Source organism: Lepidochelys kempii, chromosome 1 (assembly GCF_965140265.1).
Source record: "Lepidochelys kempii isolate rLepKem1 chromosome 1, rLepKem1.hap2, whole genome shotgun sequence".
In the NCBI taxonomy this organism is placed as follows: Eukaryota; Metazoa; Chordata; order Testudines; family Cheloniidae; genus Lepidochelys; species Lepidochelys kempii.
In genome coordinates, this window is record NC_133256.1 from 265,171,733 (window position 1) to 265,190,516 (window position 18,784).

At 44.4% G+C, this 18,784-nt stretch overlaps 1 protein-coding gene across 11 annotated transcripts in view; it reads left to right on the forward strand.

Moving 5' to 3' along the window:
* Positions 1 to 18,784, forward strand: part of ANKS1B (ankyrin repeat and sterile alpha motif domain containing 1B) — a 746,995-nt gene that overhangs the window by 151,326 nt on the left and 576,885 nt on the right. For all 11 annotated transcript variants that reach the window (XM_073327431.1, XM_073327436.1, XM_073327427.1 and 8 more), the window contains one exon: positions 15,412 to 15,528. In XM_073327431.1, coding sequence (XP_073183532.1) covers positions 15,412 to 15,528 — 117 coding nt within the window. The remainder of the gene's footprint in view (positions 1 to 15,411; positions 15,529 to 18,784) is intronic.

An 18,784-nucleotide genomic window follows, 5' to 3' on the forward strand; every position in this document is an offset into this window, starting at 1 on the left:
TTTATTATTACAATTATTATTATGGTGATATTACGGGAATAACTATGCTTACCTTGTTTTATAAGTGCTTTGAGATGTACTCTGCTACAGGAGCTAGATATCATTATTGTTATTATTATTTATTTGTATTTTCTGTAGAGCCTAGGAGCCCCAGAGGGACCAGGACACCACTGTGCTAGGCACTGTACAAACACATGACAAAAAGACAAAGATTTTACAATATGTTTGACTCAAAGATTTTACAGTCTAAGAACTTGTCTACATGAACAATATGTTTGCAGCATGCTAGGGTGTGAATCTACTCTGCATTAGCCTGCCGTGAACTAATTGTCCATGTGCACACTCCTGATGAGCATTAATGTTTGTTAATATGCTTTGATCTAATCCTGTTTCAAAGAGGGCTAGTTTGACAGTTCTTTTCCTGTAACATAATGTGTGTGTGTGTGTGTGTGTGTGTGTGTAGGGTTTTCTTACTTGTCGTTTCTCTGTTTGTGGGTTTTCTATTCACCACTGGTCACTGGGTTTCAAGCTTCTTCCTCCAGGCCTGTGCCAGTGAGCAGACCTGCTCAATAGTTCCTGAAGTGCTTGGGAGAGGCAAACACAAATGACTATGCCAGATTTGCAAGGTGTCCAAGCCTAGGACGAACAATAGGGAGGCTAGGCTGATATTCATGCTAATGGAGATAGTGCTCAGGCCATCATTGGAGCTGTCCCAGTCTGACTTAATGCCAAGTGCTGCAGCTTCAGTGTGACATTCACCTCCAGGGTTAGCAGAATCATGGCACCATTCTCCCTTGCCTGTACCAAGAAAAAAACACAGGGCTTCCAGATAGGCACTTGCCAAAGGAAGATCTCCACCCTCTAATTCTGGTAAGAGCACCACAAGGAGTGGAGTAGAGTGCACCTGCAACCTAGGCACTCCTCCTCCAAATCTGTGCCTAAGTTGGCACAGTTGGCTTTAGTGCCACAAGGGACACAGTCGAGTCCAGTGCTGAAAAAGGTACCATCAACTTCTTCAGCACCGCAACAAGAGATCATCTCAGTGCTGATTACCACTGAGGCTTTTGCGGCAGCAAGAAACCTGCTTTGTCTCAGTGCCAGGTGCTTCCACCTCTGGTACCACAGTTGCCTGCTTCTTGGACAAGCAGTCTCTCAGTACCTTCCAAAGGGAAGCCTGCAATGATGGCGTCCCTCCACCCATCTCCTGGCCCCTGGCACCAACTGAATTGGCTCCACCATGGTGAGATGAAAGGGAATCCTCCTCATCAGACTTGAAGGTGGGGTTGTACATAATTCAATCCCAAAGCAGGACCCACCAGTCTCCGCACAGATCCTCTGCTCCCATTTACCACCATGATCCTTCAGTGGCACCTCCTATGGGAATGGAGCCTGGGCAATGAGGCCTGCCCTTTATGGCCATTTTGGATCCCTTGGGGGTTTCCCTGAACATCCAGATCTTCCCCACATCCTACATACTCACTGGCTTCATCTAGAAGGGCTGAGTCTACTCACTGAGCTACTCTGTCCCCAGAATCCAGTGATAGTCATGGTACGGAGCATCAGGAGGAGGTTCCAGAGCGAGAGCAACAGCTGGTAGAGGAGATTCTACCTCCTCCTCCAGTCTTGGCTTCATCTTTGTCCTCGCCAGGTGAGGCCCTTTCATCTGGCACAACTTCACTTCCTCCAGATTATTTTAAAGTTTATCAGGAGTTGCTAAAAGAGAGTGGCTGCAGACCTAGATGTACAGGTCAAAGGGGTCAGGGAATCTTCACATCACCTTGTCACGTCACATCACATTGACATTTTATCATTGGTGGGTACCTCCAGGATAACTCTGCCAATTATTGAGGTGATAGAGCCTATAAGGCTGTATGGCAGTCTCCGTCTTCATTGCCTCCCACCTCAAAAAGAGCAGAAAGAAAATATTATTTGCCCTCCCAAGGTTTTGAGTACCTCTGTACTCACCCACCACCAGGCTCATTACTCATGATGGCGGCTAATGAGAGAGAGCATCATGGGCACCAGGCTACCAGCCCGAAATAGAAGGATGCTAAAAACCTGGATTTATTTGGCAGGAAGATTTATTCAACACAGCAGTTCTGTATCACTAACCAACAGGCTTTGCTGAGGTGGTACAATTTTAATTTATACAGCTCCATGGAAAAGTTAAGAGAGCTGCTTCTGGAGAATGTTAGACAAGCGTTCTCTTCCCTTGTTAGTGAGGGCAGGCTAGTCAGGAGAACATTGCTGAAGGTGGGGCTCGACGATGCAGACTCAGCAGGTAAAATCATGGCTTCTGCAGCAGCCATATATAGATCATCCTCACTGCAATCTTCTGGTCTTCCCTATGAAGTACAGAGTATTGTTCAGGTCTTGACATTTGAGGGTCCTTCTCTGTTCTTGGATGGAAGGAACAGCAAGCTCCATGAACTTAACAACTCTAGAGCCACCGTGAAATCCTTAGGTCTGTACACTCCTGTTCCAGTCAGGAAATACGATTGGCCACAGCAGACTCACCATTTTTTTAATGTTCCTTCTCAGCAGGACCTATCAAAAAAGAGATCATAGGGTAATAGGTTGAGGTCTCCCGCTCCTGCTGCTTCATCTCTGGCTCCGGGCCCCTGAAGACACCTGGGAACTGCAAAGCAGCCATTTTGATGGGTCAGTCAGGATTGGCAAACCAGTTTTCATATGTTCAGACCCAAACCTCTCACTTTTGCAAATCGTCTGTCCTACTTCCACAGTGCTTGGTCTGAGAGTACTTCAGACCAGTTGGCCTTGAGCACAATAGAAGTTGGATATATTCTCCAGTTTTTATACCCTCTGAGGTTTTCAGTCAATTTCCAGTACTGAGAAATGCCTCAGTCACTGGGCTTCAAACCCTGCATTTCCTGCAATCAGGCTATGTCCATGAGTGACTCACACTCAAGCTGCTTGAAATGCCTTGGGGAAGCTCATATTGGGAGCCAAATTTGCAGAGACTTTAAGCCTTGCATGAAGAAAGATCATGAAGCCAGGCTAAAGTTTCTCCTTGTGGAGGTGGTCTTGAGACCTCCATCTGAACCAGGTTGGTCAGACTCAGCACCAAGTACCTTGGCATTGGTAAGGAGTGTGCCTCCTACTGTGCCTGAGTCCTGACATCATTCACCATCCCCAGTGCCTAAGAAAAGGCATAAGAAGCTGAGTGCCAAAAGGGGGAGATCCTCAGAACTGAAGTCTGCTAAGCATGGGGATAAGAATAGAGTGCAGTCTAAGTCTAAGCACGCCTCTGCTTCAGTATCACAGAAGACGTCACCATTAACTCAAGCACTTAGGCAGGTTCCATCAAATCTGGAGTGAGAAGGAGTTCCTTCCACATCCATGGCACTGCGCCATACCAACACTATCTCAATACCACCACGCCATAGACATTTGCGACTGCTAAGGTCCTCCTGACCTTATCACTGGCAGTACAGCCTCGGCACTGATCACCAGAACTGTCTGGAATGGCAGAGGTTAGGTCCTACATTTCTTGGAGCTCCTCTTGCTACCCCTCCGCTAGAGGTTTCCACTCTTCCATGGATCCTGTCACCTGACTACCATTGAGTGGTTGGCCAGGAAGTTACTGGGGACCTCCACCTGTCCAGTGGCCTTTCTGGAATCAGTGGGGCTTTCCCCACCCTCCAGATCGTATTTCAGGCACTCCTATTCAGTGGCATCAGAAAGGCATGTGGCACCGACCCACTGGGCAGCACCCATTCTTGACACCAGTAGTGAGCTGGGTACCAGACTCCAAGAGCTGGTTCAACAGGACCATTAAGATCACAAAAGGGAGGCAGAGCATCTGCAGCCAGTGCTGGCCTCTTCCTCCTCATCTGACAAGGCAGTCTCAGGAGGGGCATGTTGACTCCACCAGAAGACTATAAGGGGCACCAAGAATTGTTAAAGAGGGTTGTGTTAAGTCTGTGCATATAGATGGGGAAGTAAAAGAATCCTCTCATTGCTTGGTCAATATTTTAGCCACTATAGGTCCTTCCAGAGTGGCCCTACCTTTCAGTGGGCCATTATGGACCAAGTTAAGAGGCTGTGGCAAACCCCTGCATCCCTTCCCCCAACTTCAAAAAGGGCTGAGTGGAAGTATTATGTACCCACCCAACATTATGAATTCCTCTCCATTTCATCATCTGCTGCAATTGAGAATGAAAGGCAATGGCATCAGGGCACAATGCTAAAATCAAAAGACTCAAAGAAGTTAGACCTGTTTGGTAGGAAAGTTTTATTCTACCCAGGGTTGCAGATCAGGATTGCAAACCAGCATGCACTTTGGGGCAGTTATGATTTTAACGTATGAGACTCCATGCTAAAATTTAAAGGCATGCTCCCAGAAGAGGCTAGGCAGGAGTTCTCCTTGCTAGTGGACGAGGGAAAATTGATGGTAAGGGCCTTGCTACAAGCTGCTCTGGATGCTGCTGACTCAGCTGCTAGGTCCATGGCTTCGGCAATGGCCATGCATAGGAGCTCCTGACTGCAGTCCTCTGTGCTCTGCAGGAGGCCAACAGACTGTGCAAGACCTGCCCTTTGAGCGATCCTCGCTTTTTTTGGAGCAGACTAATGCTAAGCTCCATAGTTAAAATGCTTGAGGGCAAGCCTAAAGTCCCTTGATTGTACACCCCAGGTCCTTCCAGGAAGAACTTCTGGCCTCAGCAACCCCTCTGGTATTCTGCTCCAGCTGTTTATGAAAACTTGAAGAGAAAGAAGAGTTGAGGTTATTGCTATAGACTACCTCCTCCTTCTACCTCTGCATCGATGCCTACCACACCTAGACATGCAGCAGTTTCTAAGCAGGTGTTCTGATGGGCTGCTCAAGGATGCTGTATTAGTTTCCAGGATGCCAGGCCCCATATTTCCTTTGTTTGCAAACCACTTTTCCTGTTTCTTCAGTGGTTGGTCCCGTGTTACCACGGACTGTTGGGTGTTGAGCACAGCAGAAGTAGATACACCTCCATTTTATTTCTGTCCCTCCTTACCACCCTCCCTCCACATCCCTGTTCATGAACCTGTCTCATGAAGAACCTCAGGTCCAGGAGGTTCAATCTCTCCTTCAGGTGAGAGCCATAGAGGAGGTTCTGCAGAATTTTAGACAGAAAGGTTTCTACCCCCATTATTTCCTAATCTAGAAAGCTAAGGGAGGTCTGAGACCTATTTTAGACCTGTGTCAGCTCAACAAATATCTCAAAAAGATAAGTTTTACATGGTCACCCTGGCTCCATTAATCTCTCTCTGGATCCTGGAGTCTGGTATGTTGCCCTCGATTTAAGAGACACCTACTTTCATGTGTTGATATACCAAGGGCATAGAAAGTTCCTCAGATTCGTAGTGACATACTCACATTACCAGTTCACGGTGCTTCCGTTTAGCCTATCTGCAGCAACTCGGGTGTTCACAAAATGTATAGCCATGGTAGCAGTGTTCTTCAGGAGATTAGGTGTGCAGATCTACCCTTAAATGGATGACTGTCTAGTCAAGGGCTGGTCCAAAGCTCAGGTTATATCCAGTGTTCAACTCATTCAATCAACCTTCAAGGCTTTAGGCTCATTGATCAATGCAGACAAGTCTAACCTTATCCTGGTGCAAAGGATAGGATTCATAGCTATGTGTGGGACTCTATCCAGGCCAGAGCACTCCTCTTAGAGTTGAGATTGCAATCTATTTGATCTCTCATATCAGACTTCTAGATTCATCTAGTCACAACTGCCTGAAACTGTATGAGGCTCTGTGATGGTCCTTGCTCAGGGTTGGTAGGATAGCATCTCCTAGTGGCCCATTACCTGTGGGCGGGGAAGGGGGGGGAAGGAAGGTGTTTGGTAGGGGTCCCCAGGTCCTCCTACGTACCTTCCGGTGGCTGTGTGTAGTATGGGTAGCTCTTCTTTCTCGGATGGCACTGCTTTCTCCCACAGTATGGCCCACCCTCCTGAGCCAGATCAGTCCTACGGCTTTCCCCCGTGGGGGTAGTCCAAGAAAAATAAAGGGCATTAATAAAGTCTGGAGTTCATATGAGAGGGACAGGGGAATTCTTCCCTCTCAGTCTTTTTCTGTAGTAGGTCCTCCCTTCCCTCAGGGTGGGACCTTTGGGCAGTTGTCTTAGAAAGAAATTCTGCCTTTCCTCAGCTGCTCTCTGCTGGAGTTGCAGGTTGCAGGTCTGCTCTCTTCCCTGGTCTGCCAGCAAATGGGCTTGTCCCCTCCCTTTTAACTCCCCCTCTAGTTGGTGCATTTCCTACAGGTGTGGTGGGGACAGGGCTGGCTGAGCTCAGAGCAGTTGCTTAACCCCTTGTTGCCCAGTGTGGGGGTTTGTACACCTCATCACAGACTACTAAGACATATGACCTTGTGCACATATGTAGTACAATACACGAGACTGCACCTCAGACTCCTTCAGACACAGCTGGCCTCAGTGTATTCACCACTGTGCTCATGGTACTTTTGTGGGTTCTGATTTTGCTGAATTGGTGGTTGGATCCCCTCAAAGTTTGTGTGGGCATTCCCTTCCTCCACCCTCAACCATCAATGACTCTGGTCTCAAATGTGCTGGCTCTAGAGTGGGGAGCTCACCTGGAGCCCCTCCAAACTCAGAGTCTTTGATCCTTGACAGAGCTCCCTCTTCATATCAACATCAGAGAGCTCAGGGTGATTAATCTTGCCTGTCAGGCTTTCCTACCTCATATCAGGGGGAGAAACCTGTTTGTCCTTACAGATATCAAAGCGATGTTTTACCTCAATGGGCAGGGAGGAGCTCAATCATTCCTCCTGTGTCAGGAAGCAGTTCACATTTGGGAATTTTGCATAGCCCATTCAGTCAACCTTGAGGCTTCTTACCTTCCAGTGGTGCAGAACAAGGTAGCAAACTGCGTGTCATTTTCCAGTCACGATAAGTGGTCTCTGGGTCCAGATGTAGGCAGGTCCAATGATAGACCTATTTGTGAACAAATACAACAGAAAATGCCACCAATTCTGCTCCCTGCATGACCACAGTGCAGTCTCCATCACAGATGCCTTCCTGCTACTCTGGACTGAAAAGCTTTACTATGCTTTCCCCCCAATTCCACTTCTACACAGAGTGCTACTAAAGGTCAAGCGGGAACACGCCTGGGTTATATTAAGAACTCACCAACACTGGTTCTACACTCTACTGGACTTCTCATTTGCAACTCCCATCTCACTCCCATTGCACCCAGATTTGATCTCTCAGGAGCATGGATGGCTGCTCCACCCAAACCGTTCATTTAACAGCCTGGAGGCTTCATGGTTAAATTCCAAAGAACAGGCTTCATTGGAGAAAGTTCGCCAGGTCTCACTGAGCAGCAGAAAGCCCTCCACCAGAGTCACCTACTTGTAAAAATGGAAGCTGTTGTGAATCTGAGCTTGTCAAACCAGAATCTCACTATCTATCCAACAAATACTTGACTATCTGCTGCACCTGAAACAGCACGACTTAGCAATTTCCTCTATTAAGGTTCATGTGGTAGCAATATCAGCTTTCCACCCTCACGTGGATAACTGTTCTGTAGTCAAATAGAGTCCTGGAAAGTTTGTACCCTCAGTTAAGGAAGCCCATTCCCTTTTGGGAATTGAACTGGTTTTATCTAAACTTATGAGACTACTATTTGAGCCATTAGTAACGTGCTCCTTACTACACCTTTCATAGAGGTGGTTTCCTAATTGCTATCACTTAGGCGAGAAGGGTCTCTGAGCTGCATGCTTTCACATCCAAACTACTGTACACAGTCTTCTTTAAATATAAGGTGTACTTATTCTCTCATCTGAGTTTTCTCTCCAAGATAATTTCAAATTTTCATAACAATCAATCAGTATACTTATCTGTGTTTATCCAAAACCACAGACAAATAGAGATGAGCAATGGCTACAAACATTGGATGTTAGATGAACACTGGCATTCTACATAGACATTATCAAACCATTTTGGCAGCCTACCCAACCATTTGTGGCTGTAGCAGACAGAATGAAAGGTTTTCAGATCTCCTCATAGAGTACAGAGTTACCCTCTTGGGTAACTTTTTGTATCCGTGCTTGTTATGAACTGGCAGGCTGTTCACTACCAGAAAGCTGGGTGCTCACTTCTCAAGGTCGCAAGCATCTTCAATGGCATTCCTAGCACAGATCCCTCCCCTGGACATCTGTGAAGCAGCAACCTGGTCATCAGTGCACACTTTCTCCTCCCTTTAGGCCAATACTAAAGAGATGCTGCCAAATTTGGTCAAGCTGTACTACAGTTTGTGTGTATATGAACTCCAATCCCTTCACATATTTAACTGATTGGGAGTCATCAAGAGTGGAATGCACATCCACGATCACTTAAAGAAGAAAAAACAGTCACTAACCTTTTGTAACTGTTGTTCTTCGAAATGTATTATGCATGTCCATTCCATGACCTGCCCTGCTACCCCTCTACATCAGAGTTTCCAGAAAGAAGGAAATGAGGGTGCTTGGGGTCGGCTGGGCCCTTTATCCCAGTGACAGTGGCATGTGGCAGCAGAGGACACTTGAACCGCCTCTATGGGTACCACTGAGGGAAAAAATTCCAGCATGTACACCAACAGTGGAATGGACACGTGCAACACATCTCAAAGGAGAACAGTCACTAAAAGTTAGTAACCATTTTTTTCCACGTGGCCTCAGCGGGAAGGTGTTTTATTCCCAATATTTCCTAATTCCAAAAGCAAAGTGGGGGGTCTAAGACCAATTTTAGATTGGCGTCAACTCAACAAAGTCTTAAAAAAGATAAAGTTTGCATGGTCACTCTAGCTTCTATTATCCCTTCCCTGGATCCTGGGGACTGGTATGCTGCCCTTGACTTAAAAGATGCCTACTTCCATGTGGCAACCAATTAAGTTCACAGGAAGTACCACTGATTTCTGGCCAATCAAAATCATTACCAGTACTACCTTTTGGCCTGTCAGCAGCTCCCAAGGTTTTTACAAAGGTTATGGCAGTAGTAACTGCATTCCTTTGAAGATCAGGAGTGCAGGTTTAGCCCTACCTAGATGACTGGCTTCTCAAGGTCTGGTCAAAATGGCAAGTGCAGAGCAGTGTTGCTGTGATGCAGTCAACGTTCAATGCTCTGGGACTGTTAATCAACCCAGAGAAATCTCTTCTGTCCCCAGTCCAGAGAATAGAGGTATAGGAGGTGTACTGGACTCAGCTTAAGCCAGGGTGTTTCTTTCGGACTCCAGGTTCCATGCAATTTGTTCAATTGTCATTGGATTGAAGGCTTACCTGGTCACAACAGCATGCTGGGTCATATGGCCTCTTGAACTTACATGGTTCAGTACGCCAAACTAAAACTCTGCAGGACTGGCTGGCATCAGCCTACTTGCCAAGCTGCCATCAATTGATTCTGTGGTATGTGTGGCCTCTCATGTCCTCACCTCCCTAGATTGGTGGACACATCAACCCAAAGTATGTGTAGATATTCCATTTGCCCACCCACAACCAACTCTCACGCTAGTCGCCGATGCTTCAGCCCTGGGATGGGAAGTCAACCTCGGTTCTCTAAAGATGCAGGTTCTATGGTCCTCAGAGGTCTTAGCTTTATACATCATTGTAAGAGAACTAAAGCTGTCAGACTGGCTTGCCAGGTATTTCTGTCACAGATCAGGGAAAGCAACCTGTTAGTCCTCACAGACAATGTGGCGGAAATGTTTTACCTTGATAAGCAGGGGAGAGCCTGCTTTTCTCCATTCTGTCAAGAAGTGACTCTACTCTGGAAGCTCTCAATTGCCAACTCAATATTTCTAGAAGCATCTTACCTGCCAGTTATACAGAATGACCTAGCAGACTACCTGAGCAGATCATTAATGAGTTATCACAAGTGCTCTCTTCGCCTGGTTGTGGCCAGATACATCTTCCAGCTGGCTTTTTTCCCCAAGTAGACCTATTTGCGACAAAGTCCAACAGAAAGTGCCAGCAGTTCTGCTCCCTACGGGGCCACAGTCTAGGTTCCATGACGGATGCTTTTTTACTGGTGTGGTCAGTCATGATCATCTAAGCTTTCCCACCAATCCCACTCATTCAGAGAGTACTGCCAAAAATAAGACAGGACCAGGCCAGAGTCAGACTTGTAGCCCCAGCAGGGGCCCATCAGCACTGGTTCACCACTCTCCTGGTGCTGTCAGTCAAACCTCCAACCACTTCCACTGGACTTGGACATAATCTCCCAGGATTATGGTTGACTTCTCCACTCAAGCCTGCAATCCCTTCAGTTAACAGCATGGATGCTCCATGGCTAGACACTAGAGAGCAGGCTGCCTACATTTGTTAGTCTCTAAGGTGCCACAAGTACTCCTTTTCTTTTTACAGATACAGACTAACACAGCTGCTACTCTGAAACCTGCTAAATAGTAGAAAGCCTTCTACAAGAGTGACTTACCTTGCTAAACGGAGCATTTCTCCATCTGGGCTCATCAGTATGGGGTATTAACATCCAGTTCTTCAGTTCAACATATTCTGGATTACTTGTTATATACCTTAAACACCAGCATTTGGCGATTAGTTCCATCAAGGTACATCCGGCTGCTATTTCAGCATTCCATCCTAAGGTGGACAATTGCTTTATTTTCTCCAATGTCCATAAGATTTTTAAAGGGCTGAATCAAATTATGCCCTCATGTACAAGACCACATTCCCCTTTGGGTTCTAAACTTAGTATTGTCAAGACTTATGAGTCCCCCATTTGAACTGTTGGATACCTGCTCTCTGACGCTTCTACCAATGAAAGTGGCTTTTCTGGTAGCTTAGCTGGAAGTATGGGGGAGCTGCAGCCATTAATGTCAGGACCTCTGTATACAATCTTCTTTAAGGATGAGGTTTGCCTACCTTCTCATCCGAAGTTCCTCCCAAGGTGGTTTCCTGTGAGCAATCTGACCCTCAGTCCTAACATTTGCCTCCCACTGTGTTGTGACTCAAGACTTCAGAGATGAATCTAGGGTGGGATGAGCTGTTCTCCAATCTTTATTGAAATAGACTCTGATCCCACCTCCTGTTCTATGGCTTGTTAGTCACCAAGAGAGGAATGCACATGTGCAGTCACTCAAAGAATTAAAAACAGTTACTAACCTGTTCCTTAACTGTTGTTCTTTGAAATATGTGGCTCATGTCCATTCCACAACCTGTACCGTTCTACATCGTAGTTATGGCAAAAAGGAACTGAGAGGGGCTAGAGGTAGCTCTGCCTTTTATACCTGCATGCAGTGGTGCACACCAGCAGGGGGAATTTAAGCTACCTAACAGGTACCACTGAGAGAAAAAAAGTTTCCAATTGCCATGCTCTGGGCACACAGACACCAAGGGTGAAATGGACATGTGCAACACATCTCAAAGAACAACAGTTACAGAACAACTGTTTTTTATTGGATATCCTCCAGTCAGTAACACCTACCAGAGTTACCTGTCTGATCCGTGAGGAACTTCTGGTTCCTGCTAACATGATTTGGCAGATCCCAGCAACAGTACAACCAATTTGGAAGAGATCTGGCAAAAAATATAATGTCCCCAACAAGGACTATGAATTTCTGTTCTCCCATCTCACACCTAATTCTCAGGTGGTTGAGGCAGTGAATGAGCCACCCAGAAGGCCTTTCTTTGTTTCCACGGTTAGGACTCCAGCTCAATATAGAGAAATCCATATTAACCCCAGTACAGAAAATACATTTCATAAAGGCATCCTTGGTCATCTCAAGAGGCCAGCCTTCACATCAACCTATTGAAATGAAAGACAGTCAGGAGTGCCTGTCTTCATTTCCAGCTTCTCATTAGAGGAAAGTTTATTGAAGTCATGACAGACAATGTAGCCTGCATGTTTTATATTAACAGGCAAGGCAGAGCAAGATCCACCTCTCTGTGTGTCAATGCAGTAAAGATATGGAATTGGTGCATAGTCCATCACATTCGCATTTCAGCAATATACCTTCCCAGAGTGCAAAACTCCCTGGCCAGTGTTCTCAGCTGGCACTTCTCCCAGGACTACAAATGGGAATTGGATCCATGAATACTAGATGACATATTTTGAACAAGTGGACCTCTTTGCCACTGCCACAAACAGGAAGTGCCATCTGTTCTGTTCAAGAGGGGATTGAGACCCCCATTTCTTGGGGGATGCCTTCCTTCTATCTTGGTTGAAGGGTCTGTATTACATGTTTCCCCCATTGCCTCTAATTTTAAATGTGATGAACAAGATCAGGCAGGATAAAGCCAGGGTTATCCTAATAGTCGCAACAAGGCCAAGACAGACATGGTACCCTTACTTGTTTCAACTGTCTCCTTGCCTGGCGATCAATCTTCTGTGCATCCCTTGTCTCCTCTACCAGGCCGTCAGCCAAGTACTTCATCCCAACCTATAAATTCTCTGTTTCCAGGTGTGGCTCCTCAGTGGTTTGCAGGGATAGAATCTACCTGTTCTGAAGACGTACAGCAGGTATTTTTAAACAGCAGAAAAAAATTTACCCATAATATTTACTTTCAGAAGTGGAAAAGATATAACTATTAGTGTGAAAATCAGCAAGTTGCACTTCACTTTCACTTATCCTGGATTATCTGATACAACTGAATATAAAGGGTTTATCAAGTAGCTTAATCAAGATTCATTTGGCTGTGACAACAGTTTTTCATTCTCTAGTTGAAGGGTTTTCAGCGTTTTCTCAACCTACAACTGTAAGGTTCATTAGAAGTCTGAAGAACCTCTTCCCTTAAGTGAAGACTCCCACTCCAGTTTTCAGAGTAGCAGCCGTGTTAGTCTGTATTCACAAAAAGAAAAGGAGTACTTGTGGCACCTTAGAGACTAACAAATTTATTTGGGCATAAGCTTTTGTGAGCTACAGCTCACTTCATCAGATCTTAATCTAGTTCTCAGAGGTCTCACAAGACCTCCATTTGAACCAATGGCAATCTGTTCCTTACTGAATCTGTCTGGGAATATTGCCTTGTTAATAGCCATTCCTCAGCTCTTAGAGTTAGAGAAATTAGGGTGTTGATAGCTGATCCTCCCTTACGGTATTCTTCAAGGATAGGATTTCCCTATGTCCACACCCTAAATTCCTACCTAAGGAGTCATCTGAATTTCATCTAAACCAGACCCATTTTCCCCCAAAAAACCTCGTAGCTCAGGACAGGAAGCTTCTTTGCATACCTTATATGCCAGAAGAGCTTTGGCCTTCTATTCAGATAGGACCAAATCATTTTGGGAGTCTCCTAGACTATTTATCTCCATTGTGGACAGATCTAAGGGATCCATTATTTCTACAAAGAGACTATCAAGATGGATTTCAGAGTGTATTATCACTTGTTATGTTTCCCATTGTGATGGCCTTCACTTGGTCAGGCCTTAGACCCTTTGATATGCAGAGGGAGGGTTTGATAGGCGAGCCTGGGCCCTTCCACTCCATCAGGCTCTGGCCCAGGGCCCTGTGAAGGCAACAGATGGGTCTGACACCCAGGAGCACCTTAAAGCTGCTATCCCTGTGCCACTTCCTACCACATCCTATTGTCCAAAGTTCACAATCTGTAACAGGAGGCTATGAAGGGGGACAGCTCATCACTTGGCACCTTTGAACAGCTGGGCATGGCATAGTAGCTCTCTCCCTCTTGGGGTGGTGGCTGCTTCCTCTCATGCCTCGGCACTACGGCCAGATCATTTCCAAGTCTCTCCCCTTCCGGGGTAGTCCATAAACAAAACACAGGAAGCCGACACAAATAAACTTGCTTAGTAGATGGGGGGAATGCCTCCCTCTCTGAGCATAACAGAAGCAGGTCATCTCTTCCATCAGAGAGACCTTCAGGCAGTTGTTGAGGGGAGAGCTTCTGTCTTCCCTCAGCTCTTTTCTCACAAGCTGCAAGGTAGATATCCTTTCTCTTCCCTGGTCTGACCACAAGCGAGCTTTTCTGCTCCCTTCTAACTTCTCCAGTTTGTGCATCTCTGCTGGTGTGGTAGGGCAGGGCAGACTGAGCCCAGAGCAGTGCCTTAACTCCTTGTTGCTCACTGTGGGGTTTGTATACCCCGTCACACCCTCATTCTATAAAAAAGGGGAACATATGACAGTCCAGCCAGGAGAAAATTGCTAGTCAAGAGAGTTTATAAATGTCACCCAGGAAACATACAGTTGTAAAACTCTTCAAAGAATTCTGAAAGGTAAGATGCTTTACTTGGCATATATTGTTTCCTTGCTTATCCCAGTCTTTGCCACAGAGGATTATTTTTAATGTGGAGTTTTATTATTTACATTATTATTATTGTTGTTATTACTAAACTTCATAACCAGGCTAAATTAATATGTTGCTGACCATGGATATTAAACAGCTTGGGAAGATTTCACTGTCAAGGAAATAAGCCAGTTATTGATTTATAAAATAACTGCCCACACTACAAGTGAGATACCAGTGAGTTAACTTCTTGTGGTTCTCTCCCATATGTTACTATACGTACAATTATCTCCTCTTGTTATTAGAGTGTCTGCATAAGCAGATAACATGAAACCAAAAGGGTGAGGAGTCAAAATATCTTTGTCTAAACTAAGTCTAAACTATCTTTGTCTAAACTGAATCACTTAGAAAAACGAAGTCATGTAGCACAAGTTAACTTATTATGTATTGTTCTTATTTAATGTTTGTATTACAATAGCACAGAGAGGCCCCATTCAGGATCAGTATCTCATTGTGCTAGGCAGTGTGCAAACATGTATTAAGACAATCAACTATATACAATATGTACATTTACATATTTGTTATAATAAATTAAATCAGGCTTCGTCTGATCATCATTCTAGCTATAATAAACTGGCTGATCTCTTATAAGCATTTAAGCAGAGTTGATTCCTCAGGAGAGATTGGAAGGAGGAAAGGGTATGGATCAAATCAAGAAGTTAACGTTTAGAATACTGCATTTTCTAGACTGCCAGCTAAAATAAAGTTTAGGAGGATGTTGAGCGTGCATGTGCATGTAACATGGCATATTTGATCGCCAAAGTATTAATAAGCAATATAATTTTTTTACATTCATTAGCTAATTTTAATAAAAATAAATATCAGTTTAAAAAACAAAGATTGAAAAATGTCTTTCAACAATAATAACAGAATAGAGCATTTGATATGTGCATTTTAAACAGAGAGAGAGAGAAAAAAATCATTGCAGAAGCCAGAATTGATTAATTCTAAAACGAGATTTTAATATTTTCAGCAAATTAAATGAGGTGACTGGCTGGCCATTATGATGCTTTATAATATTTAAAATAAATAACACTGCACAGCAGTCAATTGTGCATGGGAAACTGAAAAACAGAAATACCTTTTCATGAGAAAAAAAGTTGACTTATTTTTGGTTGGAAAAAAGATGTATTTAAGACTTGTGGTGTGTGTTTTTAATTACAGAGTACATAAAAACAGGAAATGCAGCCATTTTGGAGGAACCTGCACAGGAATGCTTAGTGCCAGAACATCAGTCTTGCATTTTATCCCCAGAAGTTTCTCCATCTCAAACGACTAAACGTAAATATTTCTGTTTTATGACTGCAGAACCTAAGCCAAAGATTATCTCTCTAATAATATATTTTATACTACTAATAAGAGTTTATTTTATACTAATATACATTAGAGAGAAAGGAAATAAAGGAAGATATTGACATTAAGAAGCTTTATTTCTCAGGGAAACTAATGAGCTTGCCTCCACACTCCAATAAATAGAATAGCCGATTTTCTAATATTTGCAATATACCCAGTAATGAGTGTTTTGTAGGAAGTAGAGAGCTATTAATGGACCATAATACATTATAATGAATTTGTCTTATCTCTTTTTAAATTTGTTTAATGTTAAGATACAACTTTCACACTGAAGCAAAATAGAAACATGCTCTATGTGCCACAGGGCTTTGCTGGCACTTCCCCTTTAAGTGCCCAACACCGTTTACTCTTGCTCTCACATGCAGCTAGCTTCCCCTTTATTCCCCCCCTCCTCCTGTAAAGATCACTTTTATATGTTGCACTCCTATTCTCCAGGCAGAGAACTCTTACACCATGACTTTCTTGTACCATAACATTACTGTGGTTCCTGGGTGGTTTCTCCTCAGGTTACGCACTCACACACTCTGCACAGGACCAGAGTTTCATACTTCCCTTCCCCCTCGTCCCCTTCCACAGTTAAGAGCTCTCCTGTGTATGATGCACTCTGTTTAGAAATACCCCTGCTGTAGATACTCTCCACAACTTTGGTAGAAGCAACCCTAAGTCTGGCTCTTGTCACCCCAAAAAGAAACATTTCCCTATGTGAAATTCTAAAGTACTCTCTGGCAATAAAGCTTTATCTTTTCACTTTTACTGCTTTCTTCCCCTGCAAGAATGATCTAGACCGATCAGAAAACTCAACTTACTCCTGAGGGCCAGATTCTGATATTCTTAGTCATTTTGAGTAGTACCTTACTCCACAAGTAGCCCTTTTGACTTCAGTGGGATCATTCCTAGAGTAAGGTTCTTTTTAACAAAAAAGAGTATTAGAATGTGGCCTGAAATTAATTAATAGAAATTTAAGCATAACGTTTCTTTTCTTTTTAATAGTAAGGTCTTGGTCTTACATTTCTTGTTTCCACATTCAGGATGTGAATAATGTAAGAAAATATTATTAATTTTGTTTTTTGAGTTTTCTTTAACTGGACTTTTAAAAAAAGGCACAGAGACATGGTTTTAAAATATTTTTAATAGTGATCTCTCTAATTTTCATCTTATTTTCTTTATTACAACATGCATTTTTGTTAACTTCTGTTTTCTAATCAGAAAGCAAAATATGAAGGATTAAAAATCTTGATTCTGAGCCATGTTCTACCATAATTTTTGTGCAAAAATCCCATTGCAGTTAATGGGAGTTTTGAATATGGAAAGTCCATGGATTTTCAAAGTCAATGGGAGAATTTAACATGCAGCTCCTGCTGGTGGCTTTGAAAATCTCAGTCATAACTTTGGCCTTCATTGTATTTTTAAAAATTATCCTGAGCTAGATCCTGACATTTATGCCCTACTCTGCATAGGGGGCAGTGCAGAGCTGCACCAGGAAGCACATCTAAACTAAACTACTACATGCCACAAGAGGCCACAGCAGTGGTTCCCTTAACCCACCCAGCAATATTGTCAATCTATCCAACTATACTCTTAGCCCAGCAGACGAAGCTGTCCTATCTCGGGGCCTCTCCTTCTGCCCCTCCACCCCCACGAACATGATACAGTTCTGTGGTGACCTAGAATCCTATTTTCGACGTCTCCGACTCAAGGAATATTTCAAACACACCTCTGAACAACATACTAATCCACAGAGACCTTCCAACCAACACTACAAAAAGAAGGATTCTAGGTGGACTCCTCCTGAAGGTCGAAACAACAGACTGGACTTCTACACAGAGTGCTTCCACCGACGTGCACGGGCTGAAATTGTGGAAAAGCAGCATCAGTTGCCCCATAACCTCAGCCGTGCAGAACACAATGCCATCCACAGCCTCAGAAACAACTCTGACATCATAATCAAAAAGGCTGACAAAGGAGGTGCTGTCGTCATCATGAATAGGTCGGAATATGAACAAGAGGCTGCTAGGCAGCTCTCCAACACCACTTTCTACAAGCCATTACCCTCTGATCCCATTGAGGGTTCCCAAAAGAAACTACAGCATTTGCTCAAGAAACTCCCTGAAAAAGCACAAGATCAAATCCGCACAGACACACCCCTGGAATCCCGACCTGGGGCATTCTATCTGCTACCCAAGATCCATAAACCTGGAAATCCTGGATGCCCCATTATCTCAGGCATTGGCACCCTGACAGCAGGATTCTCTGGCTATGTAGACTCCCTCCTCAGGCCCTACGCTACCAGCTCTCCCAGCTATCTTCGAGACACCACTGACTTCCTGAGGAAACTACAGTCCATCGGTGATCTTCCTGAAAACACCATCCTGGCCACTATGGATGTAGAAGCTCTCTACACCAACATTCCACACAAAGATGGACTACAAGCCGTCAGGAACAGTATCCCCGATAATGTCACGGCAAACCTGGTGGCTGAAATTTGTGACTTTGTCCTCACCCATAACTATTTCACATTTGGGGACAATATATACCTTCAAAACAGTGGCACTGCTATGGGTACCCGCATGGCCCCACAGTATGCCAACATTTTTATGACTGACTTAGAACAACGCTTCCTCAGCTCTCGTCCCCTAATGCCCCTACTCTACTTGCGCTACATTGATGACATCTTCATCATCTGGACCCATGGAAAAGAAGCCCTTGAGGAATTCCACCGTGATTTCAACAATTTCCATCCCACCATCAACCTCAGCCTGGACCAGTCCACACAAGAGATCCACTTCCTGGACACTACAGTGCTAATAAGCGATGGTCACATAAACGCCACCCTATACCGGAAACCTACTGACCGCTATTCCTACCTACATGCCTCCAGCTTTCACCCAGACCACACCACAAGGTCCACTGTCTACAGCCAAGCTCTATGATACAACCGCATTTGCTCCAACCCCTCAGAGAGAGACAAACAACTACAAGATCTCTATCAAGCATTCTTACAACTACAGTACCCACCTGCTGAAGTGAAGAAACAAATTGACAGAGCCTGAAGAGTACCCAGAAGTCACCTACTACAGGACAGGCCCAACAAAGATAATAACAGAACGCCACTAGCCATCACCTTCAGCCCCCAACTAAAACCTCTCCAACGCATCATCAAGGATCTACAACCTATCCTGAAGGA